Consider the following 18,701-nt stretch of genomic DNA (forward strand, 5'->3'; position numbering starts at 1 on the left):
TGTTCAGCTCTTGGACCTCCTCATTTCTTCCATTTGCTTTAGCATCTCTACACTGGAGAGCAAGTTTCAGTGTCTCTTCTGACATCCATTTTGACCTTTCCCTTCATTCTTGTCTTCTCAATGACTTTTTGCTTTCTTCACGTATGATGTTCTTGATGTCATCCCACAACTCCTCTGGTTTTTGGTCTTTAGTGTTTAATGTATCAAATCTGTTTTTCAGATGGTCTCTAAATTCATGAATCTTAGACATTAGAAAATGATACGGCTAAACCCAACTAACCTATAATTATATCTGACTTTGTTAGGTACCCAGTTAAACTACAGTATCACTTTTCCAACATAAAATTCATTCAGTTTAGTTTGAAAAGTTGTATGCTTTTCTGAGGGTGGTGACTTGGACTCCGAATGCTTTCTCAGAAGAAGGAGCTATCCTATCACCCATGTCTCACTTCCTGTTGTCATCAATAAAGGCTGTTCATGACCCTCCCCACTCCTACACCACACAAAAAGGCCTTAACCTTTTCTATGCTTCAAATGTTGTTGTTGGTTTTAGGTGCTGCCCAGTCAGTTCCGACTCATAGCGACCCTTCATAGTGTTTCCAAGGAGCAGCTGGTGCGCTTGAACCACCGACCTTGCAGAACAAACTGACCATGCAGTCCAGCACATTAACCCACAGCACCACACCAGGACTCCATGCCTCATAGCACACCAAAAATACGGTGTAAAGCAAATGAACTAAAAATAGTATGCTGATTTCACCTGTTGTTATTGTTGTTAAGTGCCATAAAGTCAGTTCTGACTCATAGTAACCCTTATAGGGTTTCCGAGGAGCGGCTAGTGAGTATGAACTGCCGACTTTGGGCTCAAACTGACCTTGCAGTCCAGTGCATTAACTCACAACACCACATCAGGAAACTCCTAATTTCATACAGGGCAGTGCAAAATGACAGAATAGTATCTAAAAACAACCATAGAAAACAAAAAAAGCAAAGGATCATTCTGCAATATACTCTATAAAGATAGCAGAGTGTGGAAGAAAGACCAGTGTTAAATTACACATCCCTAGAACTGAAACCTGGTGATACCACGAACTAACTGCGAGAGTTGGAGCAAGTAAATTAATGTTTATGAGCCACAATTTTTTTCATTTTCTCTTGAGATCTCCCTGAAATTGGAGGTCTCAGGACTGTGGGAAATAGGAATAATGAGAGTTAGAATTCTGTTGGTGCCACCAACTAAAATAGCAAATAAAAAAGATAAGCAGGATTGAGGGGAGAAAATAAGTTTAATTCCAAACATATTGAGTTTGAATTTCCTGTGGGAAAACCATATAAAAATGCCTAGCAAGATGTTGAATATTTAAGGAGCATTCTAGGCTGGGGATACAGATTTGGGAGTCCTGAGAAGAGAAGAAATCCTCCAGAGAGTGTGCCAAATGAGAGGAGCGTGGGCCAAGAACTGAACTGGGGGTCTCAACATTTAAGGGAAAAGTAGAGGCAGAAGAACCAATGAAAGGGAAGAAGAAAAGTGAGAAGGAGAATTAGGCAAAGGAAGTAAAGTGCTATTAAGAATCAGGGAGCAATCAACTAAAAGACTCAATGGATGAGAAATGAACCAATGTCTGGGAGATTTGGAAGTTTGAAGTCACAGAATATTTTATCTTGAGAACGTCAGTAGAGAAGTGAGGCTAGTCAGGCTGCAAGGAGGGGAAATGAGTGAGAGCTGCAGAGGTGACCAGGGAGAGTAAAGGCTACTCTGAAAGCTTCAGTAGCAAGTCAAGAGCCATTGGACTAGCTGGAATAGGAGTTCACGAGCATGGGAGAGGCTTGAACATGCTTATAGTCTGAGAAAAAGGAATCAGTATGACAAGGAAAGGTTAAAAAATATAGGAGATGATAAATGAGAAAGTGAAGTTCCAGATGAGGTAGGAAGGGATGAGGTCAAAGATGTTGGGGCAGGAAGTGATCTTAAAAAAATGTAGATGAGCCATTTTATCCTCTGGCATTGGAGGAATCTTTTATTCAAACTTGATTCTATAGGCCAAACTATGCAGCCTCAATAAAGTGTCAGGAATAGAAGTCTATCTTCAGAGCTTTATGAAAAATTATACTGCTAGAGTCTTGCTGTGGAGCTGTAAGACAAAGCACTGGACCACAGGTTGGCTTGAACCACAAGGTTGATGGTTCAAACCCACCAGCTGCTTCTCAGGAACCTTATACAGGGGTTGCTATGAGTCAGGACTGACTCGATGACAGTTAACAACAACAAAAGAATCAGAGGTGACAGAAATCCATACAATGAACAACCCTAATCTTAAATTGTGTCAAAGAGGGTTATATGTAAAGAATCTATATGCAACTCTTATATAAATTTAAAAGCAGTTACTAAGACGAACAGTCTTAATATAATGAAAATACAATTTTATTCTCCTTGATTGAGCGCTTGAAACACTGGTTAATTTTTGTCAGAAGATTATCAATATCATTGTAATTCAGAGACATCCTCTAACATTTAAATGGTTATTAAATGACTTCACTTGACAGGTCAATTTCACTGGAATAAGAATTCATAACCCACAATCTGGTGAAACCATCAGAAACTAGTTCCAATCTGTGGAATTTTATGACTGACATGGGTTAGCTATAACACACATTCTAGTATTCAGGTCAAAATGGTTTTTTCCATACTACGTGGCTCAAAATTTTGGAATTAAGACTTAGCATTTGTACTAGAATTTTAAAAGACCTGACAGACACTGTATCTGGACAAAATTCTGGGTTTATCCACAACGCTCTTGCAGTTCACACTGATGAGGAAATGTACTGGACTCCTGCCTACGTAAAAATCCAGGACTGGCAGAATCTCTCTATAGAATGACAGCATTTGGCCTTTAAACAACTCAGAGTACCTGTGTTAGAGGTCCTTTTACAGATTATAATCTAGTACTTGCTAAAGACTTGTTTAGGAGACTGAATATTTGAGAAAACATATAACCTTTAATTTTTCTGGATTCTTCAAGTTTAATCTCAGTATCGCAGTTTAGATGGTGCAAGCAGTCTAGAGCATCTGCTAACCTCAAGACTGCTGGTTCAAAGGCATTCAGAGGCTCTACAAAAGAAAGGTCTAAAGAACTGCGTTCATGAAGGACACAATCAAGAAAATGCTATGGAGTAGTTCGAGTCTACCCATGGGGTTGCCAGGAGTCAAAATCAACTAGATTGCAGTCGGTTTTGGGTTTCATGGTACTGTAGGATAAGCACTGGAAAAATCTGGTCAGTTTGAACCAGCGCAAGGTTGGTTTGAACAGTGATGTCGGCAGTTCAAATCTACCAGTCGCGCCTCAGAAACTCTGTATAGGCTTGCTATCAGTCAGAACTAATTTAACAGCACTTAACAACACACCAGATTAAAACACCACAACCTCTAAATTTCCTTGACCATATTATGGGCCATATCACCTTCTCTTAAGGAGAGTATAATACTGGGGCAGCCATGAAAATGTCTCACTCAGATCTCCTGCCACAGGGAGCTTAACAAATTAAGGGCCCTAGGTATTGAATCCCCAAGCCCTTTGACCCCTGTCTTGGTAGCTTAAAGGACAAGGTTATGGAGGGCTGCTCCTCGTCAATGAGTAAATACAGCAGGATTATAAGGCAGGCTCATTCCAGCAAGCGGTGAGACACTGCCAATGAGTGGCTTTGGCTTGAGGACTCTCCATCAGCCTACTTGAATTTTTCTTTAAACTGGGATACAATATGAGCCTGTTCCTGCCCCAAACTCTTTCCTTTCTACCTCCTTCCACAGGTATTAGACCTGTACTCAATTTTCTCTACTATATTTCTTCCATATTTAAAAGTTTTGGAGTCTATTTCTTGGTGGATTAAGCTCCTCACATACTAAATTGACAAATGGACTTTTCAGATCCTAAAGAGAATTTTCCTTTGAGAATGTCTCTTAAATAATAGTTTTAATATTTGTATTTTATTTAAAGATTCTGTATCTACAGTTAATGAATGAATAGGAGGCGAGTCCACTAACAACCTGGATGACTCTAGGAGTTTCATGGTAAGAAAAAGTACCAGTACTTAAAGGCTTCCAGCAGCAGGTATCTCTCTATTCCACTCAGTAATTTGGATATTCACTTGCATTAAGCGACTAAAAAAATTAGTAGTCATACCAAGTCAAAATGGAAGCATAAGATGGCTAAGTGAGCACAAGATAAACTAATGTACTCTGTAGAGTGAAAGGGTAGATGCCAGTCAAATAAATGATGAGAAAAAGAAAGGATTTGCAAAGCTAGAACTTGTAGTTTGGAGTGGCTTCATATAAGCATGTTACTCAGCCTTACCTGGGCACTCATTGCTGCTCTTATTTCTTCTTTGTTGACTTGCAAATATGGCAAGGTATAATAATATAAAGGAAAAGGAGATAGCTCAGGGTTGACCAACAGCCTCTAGAAGTCATGTCTAAATTTTTCCATCTTCCTAAAGCTGCTGGCCACCATTCATGTCACTTGGCTGTATTGTGGTGGCTTGTGTGTTTCTGTGATGCTAGAAGCAATGCCACTGATACTTTAAATACCAGCAGGGTCCTCTATAGTGAACAGTTTTCAGCAGCGATTCCAAATTAAGACATACTAGGAAGAAGGAGAAGCATACTACTTCTGAGTGGTTAGCCACTGCACACCTTGTCAGATATAGTGCCAGAAGATGAGTCCCTCAAAATAAGATCAGGGAACAGCTGACTTCTCATAGTAGAGCTGACCATAATGATGGGAATGAAGCAGAGCTTTCAGAATCTTCATTTGCTGGTGGGGCACAACTCAAAATAAGAAGAACCAGCTGCAAGCATTCATTAATAATTGAAACGTGGAATGTATCAAGTATGTTGTTGTTGTTAAGTGCTAGTAAGTCAGTTCCGACTCATAGTGATTCTGTATAGGGTTTCAAAGGAGCAGCTGGGGAACTGGAACCACCGACCTTGCAGTTCAAACAGACCTTGCAATCCAGTGCTTTATCCTAGAAAAATTGGAAGGTGTCAAAAATGAAACACATAAAGATGAATATCCTTGACATTAGTAAGCTGAAATGGACTGATACTGACATTTTGAACCAAACAATCATTTGGTTTACTCTGTCAGGAATGACAAACTGAACAAGAATGGCATCACATTCATCATCAAAAAGAACACCTCAAGATTTATTTTGAAGGGCAACGTGGTCTGTGATAGGATAATATCCATATGCCTACAAGGAAGACAAGTTAATACCACTATCATTCAAATTTATGCACCAACCACTAAAGCCAGTGATGATAAAATTGAAGTATTCTACCAACGTCTTCAGTCTGAAATTGATCAAACATGAGATTAAGATGCATTGATAGTTACTGGTGATTGGAATGCAAAAGTTGGAAACAAAGAAGAACCAATGGTTGGAAAATATGGTTTTCATGATAGAAATGATGCTGGAGATCACATGTTAAAAAAAATTTTTTTTGAAGTTGTCAAAGATTTCATTCTTTTAGCAAGAAATCTCAATTTTATTTTGACAGATGATACCACTCTAAACATGATAGAATTTTGTAAAACCAATGACTTATTCATTGCAAATACTTTTTAAAAACAACATAAAAGGCAACTATACACATGGACCTCACCAGATGGAATACACAGGAATCAAACTGACTACATCTGTGGGAAGAGATGGTGGAGAAGCTCAGTATAATCAGTCAAAACAAGGCCGGAGACAGACTGTGGAAGAGACCATCAATTGTTCATATGTAAATTCAGGCTGAAGTTAAGAAAATTAAAACAACTTCATGAAAGGCAAAACATGACCTTGAATATGTCCCACCTAAATTCAGAGACCATCCCAAGAACAGATTTGAGACAAAGATGGTCTCATCTCTAAATACATTAAACACTAATGATCAAAGAGTTGTGGGATGACATTAAGAACATCATACAGAAAGAAAGTAAAAAAGTTATTAAAAGAGGAAAGAAAGAAAATACCAAAATGTGCTGCAGACCATGCAGACCAGGTCAGAAGTTCGAGGCCCTGTGGGCCCAAGTGTTGCAGACCATACAGGCCGCAGGCTCTGAGGAACAGACTCTAGCCACCTGGCAGTCATGGCAAATTGTTTTCCATCTTAGTATCCAGTTATGTTTGTTATTATTTCATACATGAGCCCTTAATATCCACTGATAAATGTAATATTTTCCTAAAAGCCGAGACTGTAAAGGTTTCAAAGGTTAAGCTTTTCACCAAAGGATTGACTAAAAATAGCTTTGCTACTTCCCGGTTCTTTGTTCTACAGACAAAAGGACATCCTCCCTAAACCTCTCCCAGGTAACACCCATTCACCTGGGCATCTCGTGTCTTCCTGCAAACCTGGCTCAGGAAGCCAACACAGCGGGACTCCTCCCAAGCCTTTTGACCTTCCCTCTCACCTTCCCCCAACTGAGCTCAGGTGCTATAGATATGTTAATTGAGCTTGAGAAACCAAGTTGCGGTCATGAGATTCGAACCAGCGAAGTACAATGTAAAGTTGCCTGAATGTCAGGAGAATTATGTATGCTAGCTGTACCTTGTCTTAGTCCCTCCCAGCTTGGTGTGAAGCTCCTCCCCTAAATAAAACGGAGGCGCAGGCCGGCCCAGGTGTGCATTACAGCTGGCAGGCAGTGCATTATAGCTTGCAGGCTGTGCTTTACAGACTGGAGAGCATGCTATACAGCTGACTAGGCATGCGTTACTGACCAGCTAGTAAGGGGTGCGTACAGCCTGCTTAGCTAAGATGTTTACTATGCAGGATCTTACCGTCCTCCTGGCTAATATGTTCACCACGCCTGATGCCAGTAATGCATCCACTCTGGTTTCGGGGTGTCTCTTTGTCTCTCTTGTTGTGTCTCTTTGTCTTCTATCTTTGTCTTCTATCGCCGCCAGGTGTCCCCACCTCGTGAACCAAACACTCGTGTCAAGGCTGGTCCCCGACAACAATGGATGTCAGAAGAGACTCTGAAACTTACTCTTGAGTGTAGAGAAGCTAAAGCAAATGCAAGGAAAAAGGAAGCAAAAGAGTCGGAGAGAACATTTCAAAGGGCAGCTTGAGAAGATAAAGTGAAGTGTTTAAAGAAATGTGCAAAGACTTGGAGTTAGAAAACCAAAATTGAAGAACACACTCAGTGTTTCTCAAGCTGAAATGAAGAAAAAATTCAAGCCTCAACTTGAAATACTGAAGGATTCTATGGGAAAAACAGTGAATGATGCAAAACGCATCAAAAGAAGATAGAAGGAATACACAATCACTAAAAAATAAATAAATGGTCGATATTCAACCACTTCAAGAGGTAGTCTATGATCAAGAATCGATGGTACTGAAGGAAAAAACCTAAGTTGCTCTGAGGGCATTGGTGAAAAACATGGCTCCTGGAGTAATGGAATACAAATTGAAATCTGATGCGGCAGTGGAGGCTCTCATTCTATGCCACGAAATTTGGAAGACAGCCATCTGGCTAACCAATTAAAAGAGATCCCTATTGGTGCCCATTTCAAAGAGAGGAGACCCAAAAGAATGTACAAATTATCAAACAACAGCATTAATATCACATGTAAGTAAACTTTTTGCTAACGATAACTTAAAAACGGCTGCAGCAGTACATGTACAGGGAACTGCCAGAAATCCAAGCCAGATTAAGAAGAGGATATAGAACTAGGGATATCACAGATGATGACAGATAGATCTTGGCTGAGAGGAGAGAGCATCAGAAAGATGTTTACTTGTGATTTATTGGCTATGCAAAGACTGTGGACCATAACAGACTATGGATAACATTGCAAAGTATGGATATGAGGAAGATCCCTCAACAAGATGGACTGACACAGTGGCAGCAACAATGAACTCCAGCGTTTAACAACAATCATGAGTAAGAAACAGGACCAAGCAGTGTTTCGTTCTGTTGTGCACAGGGTCACTAAGAGTCGGAACTGACTTGATAGCACCTAACAACAACAGACTGCAAAGCCGTATGAACTGTAAGGTTGGCAGTTCAATCTCACCAGCCACTCCTCGGAAACCCTATACAGGGTTGCTATGGGTCAGAACCAACTCAATGGCACTTAACAACAACAAAAGCTTCTGGACTTTTCCTTTGTGTTTCACTCAGTTGTTGTTGTTAAATGCCATCGAGTCGGTTCCGACTCATAGTGACCTTGTATGTTGTTGTTGTGTGCCGTGGAGTTGATTACAACTCACAGCAACCCTGTACAGTGTTTCTGAGGCTGTAAATCTTTACGGGAGCAGAACGCCTCATCTTTTGAACTGCTGACCTTGCGGTTCGCAGCCTGATTCATAACCACTACGCTACCAGAGCTCCTTGTATAAGGTTTCCAAATAGCGGCCGGTGAGCTTGAACTACAGACCTTGCAGTTCAAACCAACTTTGCAGTCCAGCACATTAACCCACAGTGCCACACCAGAACTCCGTCTCACTCAGTAGATGGCATCATAGTCTACTTTATTAAGAAGATCAACTATGTTGAACCACCACCTTTTCCCTTCTATTGTTAATTCTTCTATGGCTACCAGTCTTCCCTTTCCTTCCAAAGGAAGGCGTTTTTGCTCCTCCAATGCACTTGACTCCATTACTTCCCACTTCTTTTAAGACCTTGGTCTACCTATTCCTTCTTTTCCTTAAAACTTCACACTCTCTCTTACTACCAACTGGCTCTATCCTTCTAACTAAAAACATGATCAGGTCTATCTCTCCTCACTTTAAAAACTAGGTACTTTCCCTGTCCATCCACTTTGATTTTCTTTCCCATTTCAACATATTTGGTCACCTCTACTTCCTCAAAAATTTCCTGTTCCTAGCGTAAAGGTTAAAGTTGGGCTGCTAATCTCACAGTCGGCAGTTCAAAACTACCAGCTATTCCATGGGAGAAAGATGAGGCTTTCTGTTCTTGTAAAGATTTACAGCCTTAGAACCCCGTACAGGGCCACTATGAGTCGGAACCGACTCCACAGCACATAACAACCAACAACTCCTTCACTTAGTCCACTTTTCTCCTAAAATCCACACCTTTTAGTTAGCACTGATTATTTAACTGTTCGCACCACAGTTCAAAATGTGGTATAGTAAACAGATGTTCTTCGAATCTAAAATTTGGCATTTCCAAACTTAGGTTCATAATTTTCCTTTTTTATTGTGAGTACCAAATCGTTGGAGAAGGATGTCATGCTGGGTAAGGTGGAGGGTCAGAGAAAAAGAGGAAGACCTCGAACGAGATGGATTGGCCAGGTGGCATCATTGATGGACTCAAGTGTGGCAGCGGTGGTGAGATTGGCCCAGGATCGGACATTGTTTCGTTCTGCTGTGCATGGGGTCGCTATGAGTCGGTTCTGACTTGATGGCACCTGACAACAACAACAACAACAACCTAAGTTCACACAGCATCTCCTCAAAGAGTTCAGTCCTGACCATTCAAAAGCACACCATTCCACCCCTGGTCACTCTCTACGCATTCATTACCCCATATTTCATCAACGAATTTACCATTATCTACTTTTACTTTCTTTCTGTTTATTATTTGTATCCTCAACAAAGAATAGGTTCCAAGAGTATAGAGAGTTTGTCTGTTTAGTTCACAAATGCATGGAACAGAACCTGCATTTATAGAAAATGTTCAATAACTATTTATCCAAATGAGTGACTGAATGCTGAACTCCTTCTTTACTATCCTCCCAACAATCACTCACAAAATTCTATCGTTACAGTAATTCCTGAATTCATCCATTCCCCTCAATTTCTACCTGCACCACTCTAATTCAGACCTTTATTACCTCACAACTGGTTTCTCTGTCTCAGTTCTCTTTTCCTGCTGGTCTGTTCTCCATGTCACTGCCACATCCACCTCCCTAAAGCAGTTTTAATCACATACATACTCCATTTAAATCTTCAGTAGGTTTCTATTGCTTATTAATAAGTAAAGACCAATCTCCTTTGTCTACCATTCTAAGCCCTCCATGATTGGGCTCCAGTTCTCCCTTTCCAAATGCATTCCTACGGCTCCTCCTTTTTTTCTCCACATTTCTACCAAATCAGATTAGTCAGGTGCCCCTAAAATGTTCTCATGCCTGTGCTGAGCCTTTGTTCATAGTGTTCTCTTTGCCTAGAATGCTGTAGTCCATCCTCTTTTCCAAAATCTAAGGCCTAATTTAAAATACTACTCTTAATGCAACTGTTCTGAGGTCTCCTTGTCAAAAATAATATCAAACTGTAAGCTACTACATTATAAACTTCAAAAGGATAAAGAATAGATTTTATTAATCTTGGTTCCCCACAAGAAAACTCAGTGACTCATGTAAAAAATTAATCAAGATGTATCTGTTGAATAAATTGATCATATTTTACATGAGGTAACCCAAACTGGTATTAAGAATATATTCCATAATAGCTTATCTTATTTATAGTCAGTTATAACACAGAGAGAATACAACTCACATAAAAGGTGAACATGAGAGAAGCCCTTATTTCCAGTTATTCAGGAAATAACATCTGTTCTCTAATATATACTTGAGAACAACAAAGAAAAGAGAGAAAGAGAGATGTAAATGTTAGGTAGAGGCTCTCACCTCATGATCCAAGTATTTCCTTCTAAGATTCTATGAGTCTCTATGGGATAAGACTGACGGCAGCTGCTAATAGTTACTCAGCCCTATGAAACTGTCTCTAAAAGATCAGGACACCTACTTCCTGATCTATTTCCTCAGTTTTTAAAGGACTACTTATTTGGGAAAGGAAGAGATACACTGATAATCAATCTTTTTCTTTCTAGAATCCAATTCATTTTGATAGATGAGAAAGTTTTTCACTAGGTTAAAAAAAACAGTATTATCTTTCATGTCAACAGCACTTAGAAAACTAGTAAGTGTTTCACAGGCATCATCTCTTAAGAATGATTTATTCAACAAACACTGATTGAACACTTACTACAGGGTAGACACTGTTCTGATGAGGCTACAGAAAAACAATAAACAAATATATTACATGCCAGGTGTTGTTAAGTACTGTGAAGAAACATTAAGCAGGTTTGGGGCAACGGGCTGTTTTATTTTATGTAGGGTAGCCACGAAACAATCCTCACAATTCTATGAGTGAACATCATTTTCTAGATGGGCAAAGTGAAACCCTAAATGATTAAGTGACATGTACCAGATTATCCAGAATTAGATGGGGATGGAATCAGAAACATGATTTCCCAATGCTTGATCTATTGCTGTTAGGTGCAATCAAGTCGGTACCGACTCATAGCGACCTTATGCACAGCAGAATGAAACACTGCCCGATCCTAGGACAACCTCACTACTGTTGCCACGCTTGAGTCCATCGATGTTGCCACTTGGGCAATCCATCTCGTTTGGGGGTCTTTCTCTTTTTCTCTGACCCTCCGCCTTACCAAAGATGATGTCCTTCTCCAGCGACTGGTCCCTCCTGACAATATGTCTGAAGTATGAGAGATGAAATTTGGCTTTCTTGGCCTCCAAGGAGCACTCTTGCTGCACTTCTTCCAAAACGGATCTATTGGTTCTTTTGGAAGCCCATGGCACTTTCAATATTCACCTCCAACACCATAACTCAAAAGCTAACACTATAAAAGAATCTAATTGGGGAATCTTTCATGGAATTCATTTTTGTCTAGATACTAATACTTAGTGGTGGTGATGGTTGTGTGCTGTGGAGTCAGTTTTGACTCATAGCAACCCTGTATGGGGTTTCTGAGGCTGTAAATCTTAACAGGAGCAGAAAGCCTCATCTTTCTCCTCAGAGCAGCTGGTAGATTCACACTGCTAATCTTGCAGCATAACTAGTAACCCACTATACTACTAGAGCTGCTAGATCAGGTGTGGGGAACGTCTGGCCTGCAGGTCGTATAAGGCCCATGAAATCATTTGGTCTGATCCTGCCAGGGCAACTGTTGTTCTAGTCATCACATTAGGGATGAGTTCATTAAATAGTTGACCAAACACAGCAGGCTAATTTTTAAGTGATGATTTTAGATGGCTCACAAATGACATTACACATTTTAGCAGAAGCTAAGTTCCCCACCCCTTTCCTTGATAATGATGCTTAAGGAAAAGAACCCCATACGTGTCCACCATTAATTCACTGCCCTGAGATTGGTTCAACTCTCAGTGCAAAGCAAAGTTTTAATATTTGTAGTGCATATTTAAAACAAGAAACAGCATTTAGGGTTATTTTACAAAATCACACCTAATGAACTTAAACCCTCCTTTAAGAGTCAGCATCTGCCCTACACGCCTGTGAAAAATGCATGAAAACAGACCAGCCAGGATTTTCTGCCAGGAACTCATGGGACTGAGCAAGAGAGTGACCAAGAGTGTCTGCGTAACACTTCATTTGAAGATACTGACAGCACTGATACAAGTGAGGCAAAGCGAAGAGTGCAAATGTTGGGAACAAGGGGGTCTTGCTAGATCAAACCTAAGTCAGACCTAAATCTACATCTTATCAAAGGCAAGTCTGAGAATCCTAATGTGTTGGAGAAATTCAGAAGGAGGCGGAGTCAATCTGCTGTAGGAGAATCATATTAAGCTGTAAGGAAGGAGCAGTAGCTTCTGGGCTGGACCTGGGAGAATGAGTAGACAGTCAAAAGGAGACAGTAAAGGATGGCATATATTCCAAGAGAAGGGGATGGAGACCAGGAAGCAGGGGACACTCAGGAAACAAAGTCATGTACCAAGGCTGAAGCACAGTATATAGCAGGGACAAGTGTGAAGTAGAATTAGAAAGCTAGGGACATAACTCAACCTATATTTCACATATGATAGATAAGGAAATTGAAGTCCAGAGAATTTAAGTGACTGGACAAAGGCAAAACTGGAGCTAAAACTAAGGTTTTTATCTTCTTAGTTAGCTGCTCTTTCCACTATAGCTTTTTGCAGCAGGTTGGGGATAGACTGTGGTAGGTAGGAGATAGTCTTTCTTTAAAAAGTAACTGCAGAGAGATACTTCAAGATCACATGTCAGTTACACAGTTGTAGAAAGGGAGGGAACCAGAAAGGCACTGTTATAAACCGAGTTAGAAGTATGGGCTCTAGCCCCAGTTCTACCACTAACTATATTCACAAAGCACTAAACCTCATTTATAAAACAGCTAGTCTGCACTAGCTAATTAATGTCTACGGCCATCAAATTCTAATATCTTATGACTTTAAGAAGACCCCACTTTGCAGTAAATGGTATAGATGGAAAACTGAATTTGGGGAATACACAAATAGTTAAAGGAAAACTGAATTTTGGGAATACATAAATGTTTTTTTAATGCAATAAGAGTGTGCTCTACATCAAACAATGCTATCATTTTAGTGTTTGTTTATAGGGCTTTCTTATAGCAAGGTTTGCCCACTAAGCAAAAAGAGTTCACATATCAATGATCAGTCATAAAAATGGAAAAAGGAAATAGGAGTCAGCTCTCTAGGCCTTCTTTTAACGTAATCTATATAGGCTTTCTTAAGGAGCTCTGGTAGTGTAGTGGTTACAAATCGGGCTGCTAATCTTAGGGTCAGCAGTTTTAAACTGCCAGCTGTTCCGCAGGAGAAAGATGAGGCTTTCTGTTCCCGTAAAGATTTACAGCCTCGGAAACCTTGTACAAGGTCACTATGAGTCGGAACTGACTCCACAACACATAACAACAACATATAGGCTTTCTTATGGAATCCTGGCATGGCGTTGTAGAAAAAGCACTGGACTGCAGGATCAGTTTAAACCACAAAGGTCAGCAGTTCAAACCCTGGATACAGAATTGCTGAATCAGGTCTGACTAAACAGCACTTAACAACAACATGGGCTTTCTTGCTACCTCATCTACGACAGTGAGAAACACATGTGGCTACATGAAAGTCAACATGGAATTCCAAGTATTGGAGAGCAGTTTTGGAGTGAAGTTAGACAAAAATTCCTTATTTGACTTTCCTTGAAAAAAAATGAGAGAAGAGAAATGAACTAATAATTTACATTGATAAAACTTAAGAGAAAACAAAAGAAAGATTACTTCCATAGGTGGAAGAAAACAGTCAGAAGAAAACTAAGAGCAAAGGCATTCAGGAGAGTTCAATTCCTTAAAATACTTGTACAGCTGACCCGTGAATAACACAGGTGTAAACTGCGCAGCCCACCTAGCAGCCCACCTATATGTGGTTTCTTCCCTGTTGCTGCTGCGGTGAGCTCAAGTGCTCCAAGTGTCTACTTCAAACACCACACGACGCTAATCATCTCCATGTGAGCAGTTTATCTCTCCAGTTATGTTACTGGGTAAGAGGAAGACTACTTTTTACTGTATACCTTTAGATTTTTAATCATGTAATTGTATTAGTTAATTTTAAAATTAAATTTAAAGCTTTTAAGTGTTCTTTCAATTATTTACTGCAAACAGAAAACAGTAAATAACAAAAACAAGAAATCACCCTCTCCCATTCACCCCCTATATGCACATCCCCTATCCCTCACCTCCCCCTCCCCCCCCAGGTCCCCACCCTCAAGACTTTGGAAGAAACTACCAAGAGACAAAGGAAATGTAAAGTTGTAGCACTGGGAGGTCTAAGACAACCCAAGAGAATGATTCCAGAAGCTTGCAGAGACTAGCTGGAAAAAGTCAGGGTGAAATACTACAACACAAAGGACTTCCTTAGGGACCCCAAGAAGCCTATGATAGCTCCAATAGGCATCAGTATCTGGAAATGTGATACACGTTTTTAGGACCTTGAGTCCCTCCCTGTAAGTTATGAAATCCACATGGGATGAAACCAGAATTTTACTAATAGAGAACTAACGCTCTGTCACCCCTAAAATAAAGAAGACACAAAATGAGAAACAAGTTTCTACAAGAGTAATAAAGATCACTAATCAGTTTTAAGGTGGATGGAGTGAGAAATAAAGGAATCCAGGAACCTGTGTCATTTCACAAAGCGAAGAGATCCTATTTCGCCAAGAAGAAAAAAAAAAATGAAAATAGCACTTGGAAAACCAAACCAAAAGAAATGTCCTCTTAAAGTCATTTCTTCCCTGATGGTTTTTTGATTTGTGGGTTAATTCCCAGTGTGTTTACTTACAGGTAAGGCCTTGCTAATTTAGTCCAGAAAAGATCTACTTAATAATAGGATAAACACTGCAGTGTTAACTACAAGGTTGGTGGTTCAACCCCACCAGCTGTTCCATGGAAACCCTATACAGGGTCGCTATGGGTCAGAACCAGCTCAACAGCAGTGAGTCTGGTGTTTCTGGTGAGCAGTAATGTCAGTAAGGATTTCCACATGAACTTTAGTAGCGTATTATTTTTAATCAACTGGAAAATCCCTCATTTAAAAATATAATGAACACTTCTGAAGTGTTAGCAATGTTTTGTTTTGTCTTGAGGGTAGTTTGTTTGCTTTGTAATAATCATCTGTGTAGGAGCTCTGCTGTCACAGTGGGCTACGCGTTGGGCTGCTAACTGCAAGGTCAGCAGTTCAAATTCACCAGCTGCTCTGCAGGAGAAAGAAGGTTTTCTACTCCCATAAAGATTGACAGCCTCAGAAACTCTATACAGAGCCACTATGAGTTGGGACCAAACAGACAGCCCATAAACACTACCACCACCAATCATATGTATTTATGTTTTATGAACTTTTCTGAATGGTAGTATATTTCACAATTAAAAACAAAACAAAAACGACAGCAACAAAAAATAAATTAATGCTACCCTTTCCAGCAAGAATTTATCCAGCCAAAGAGTCACCCTTTGTGTCATGAAAAGCCAGCCTCCTGCTGGAACTCCATCAACAACAACTCAGCTGACTCAAGGAATGAGACTAACAGAGACCACTGTGTTTTGTAAGGCCGCACATCTACACCACGCCACTGAAATCTGACGTAGTGGGAATGGGAAGAGATTGCCCACAGGCCAGAAAACAAGGAAGTGACTTATGAAGGGTTACTGGAGTCTGACAAGTAAGATCTCTGTATATTTTTCATAGAGAAAGGGGCTTAAAAAAGTTCAGGAAAAATGAAATTCAAAGATAGTGGAATTTTTCCATGAACTTCTGGAAATACTTGCATATTGTCAGGTTTTAGAAAGGTCATGAAGTAGTCTTGAGAGGTGCTTTCTTTCCTCTTCATGCATTACTTTCTATTCCCACAAATAACGTGACATTGTGTGAACACACATATAATAAAAAGAAAAATATAAATAATAGACAAGGTGAATTATGGTACAATCAGGATTCTTTCATTTCTGTCCACCATTTTCTGTCAGTATAACACTTGGTTGCCTAAACTTTCTTGAATTTCCAGCAGCAAATATGAGCTACTGCTTCCTCTTTGACTGGTATGAAGTTGCTCTGAGCCGTGAAGCACTTGGGGGTAAAGGACTATTTTGGGTACAGAATATCTTTAATGCTTTTGCTATCCTGAACTAAAAATACCTCTATAACTACAACTAATTCAGGAGATCTACTGGCTTAGTCTTGTTTTTCTCCCATTATGAAGTCAAAGAGGCTGAATTTTTTTTTAACTGAAAATAACAAAGGTTATTTTGTTCAGAGGCCTTAACATTTGAAACTATATAAATACACACCACCACTTACATCACACCTGGAAAATCTTAGCAATCTAATTCTTTAAATGACAGCTGTCAAATGAGGGAATCCACTAAAACCGTGTCTGATGTCAGTCTGTAATAATATTCTTTGGCCTTGGTGTGGCGCTGTAGGATCAGCACCAGATTGCTAACCACAAGACTGGCAGTTCAAACCCACCAGCAGCTCCTTGGAAACCCTATTCAGGTCTCTATGAGTGAGAACTGACTCAACAGCACTCGTCAACAACAACAATTCCTTAGCCGGTAGGTTATCTAGGCGATTCGGCTTCTCCATTTGTTGCATTATTATTAAAAGATAACCACAAAAAAGAAATCCAAGGCTTTGGACAAATCTCTGTTAGAGAAGTCTGAAATCCTCAGCCAAACGGAGACTGGTGTTTCTTTCATTCATGATCTCTACTTGCAGGAATAACAGAATGGGTTCTAATGTTAAGAATCAGTGCTGGTTCAATCAGACAACTGTGTACTAAGGCCAGAGACCTGGAGACTAACCCAGTTTAGTTTACTTTATTCCTATCCCCAATGGCTACGTTCTAATGTCACAAAGAGTGACATTAGATAAGAGTGCAAATCCATCATCTCACCTATATTAACAGGTTCTGATGATATTGCCTTAATAATACCATCTTTATATTCACAGATAGAACGTTAAGTATGTGTTTGACTAGAGACTTCACCGGGCTACCGTCTTCTACTATGCCATCCTTCTTGGATTCTATTAAACACTCCCGTTTCATTTATGTCCTCTTTTTCTGATCTGGCTTGGAGCCAAAAACAAAAGTCGTATTAAAAGAGTAGAGGTGTGCCAAGACCCACAAATGACCCTTTGCAGCAAAGAAGTGGAAAAAGAATCTCCATACACCTGAGCTGAAACAAAACGTTAGCCAAACTTTGGCAAAGAGACAGTATTTCCCCATCTCCCCTAAGCCTGTGAGGAAAGGGGTGTGTAAAGCTGCTTCTCCTCCTCCAACTCACTTTCTGCGTCAAATAGTATGGGTCAAAGTCCTCCAGGGGAACCGCAACCAGGCCTTGTGGGATGTCCCCATAGATGAAAGGCAAACTCTTCCCTGCTTCCAGGTCACTGTTTGGCTTGGGCTTGCTGTCCTCATCATCTTCCCGATGGCTGCCATCGGCCTTTGGGGGTTTCTTGAGTTTGCTCTCGGCAATGCGCCTCTCGATGTTTGCCAGCGACTCAGGGGTGAAAGGCTTGAAACTATCAGGGCCTGGTGGTGCGAGCAGCCGTGCTGCCATCTTCTCATCCTGCAGCAGCTTCGTTAGTTATGCTTTGTCCAGGACAGGCCAGCTCTGGAAGAAATAGCAACACAGACAACATTAATCAATCACTGCTCTAAAAAGAGGCCAGACCAAACCATCCCACCCTCAACCCATCCTCAGTAGCACAGGGAGTCTAGCCCTCTTCCATAACATGGCTCTTCTTCTCATTTGAAAATTTGTGTCATAAATGGACTAGATGGCTGCTCAGAGCCGCCCCTCAGAGGGATGACATGAACTAGAGCAAAAGATGATGGGGTTCTCTTGAATAATTAGTGTTTACCATTTGCTTTGCTACCACTCACCGTTAAGAAACAATTACAACAAAGATATACTCCACATCCTCAAGGGACTTCTACTCTAAACTCTCCAGAGGTCTATGGTAGCTTTGGGGTCCTTCTATGTTCAAGTCATCTTCCTCTCCTAGAACCCCACTGCCTAAAGAGACACTCTTCCTGCCAAGGGTGACGCAAGGGTAAAATGTTATTCTTCTCAAATTTCGGTTCCTGAAAACAAAATAGACCCTTCAAATCTCTGGTGGCACAAAATAAAGATAAAATAGTTCCCATCTGCTTTAGCTCTTCTGTTTTAAGTTATTTTTCAATTCACTAAATTGCATAGAAGCTATTAAGTATCTTCTACAATTAAACTCTTGCCAGGGACAAACGCACAGCACTTCGTTTGTGGAGAGGGCAGACACTGCTCTAAGTACCTCCCACTTAGCAATGAGAAGAAGCAAAGAGAAAGCCCTCTGATGCAACAGCACTGCAGGCA

At 40.3% G+C, this 18,701-nt stretch overlaps 1 protein-coding gene across 4 annotated transcripts in view; it reads right to left on the minus strand.

Annotated features, from left to right (window-relative positions):
• Positions 1–17,960, minus strand: part of SCN8A (sodium channel, voltage gated, type VIII, alpha subunit) — a 212,250-nt gene extending 194,290 nt beyond the window's left edge. For 2 of the 4 annotated variants that reach the window (XM_006870028.1, XM_006870027.1), the window contains exon 1: positions 17,631–17,960. In XM_006870028.1, coding sequence (XP_006870090.1) covers positions 17,631–17,906 — 276 coding nt within the window. In that variant the 5' untranslated portion in view covers positions 17,907–17,960. The remainder of the gene's footprint in view (positions 1–17,630) is intronic. The other 2 variants (XM_006870026.1, XM_006870025.1) reach the window with 1 other exon arrangement.
• Between the last annotated feature and the right edge of the window lie 741 nt (positions 17,961–18,701).

This window comes from Chrysochloris asiatica, unplaced genomic scaffold, assembly GCF_000296735.1.
Source record: "Chrysochloris asiatica unplaced genomic scaffold, ChrAsi1.0 scaffold00138, whole genome shotgun sequence".
Classification (NCBI taxonomy): domain Eukaryota; kingdom Metazoa; phylum Chordata; class Mammalia; order Afrosoricida; family Chrysochloridae; genus Chrysochloris; species Chrysochloris asiatica.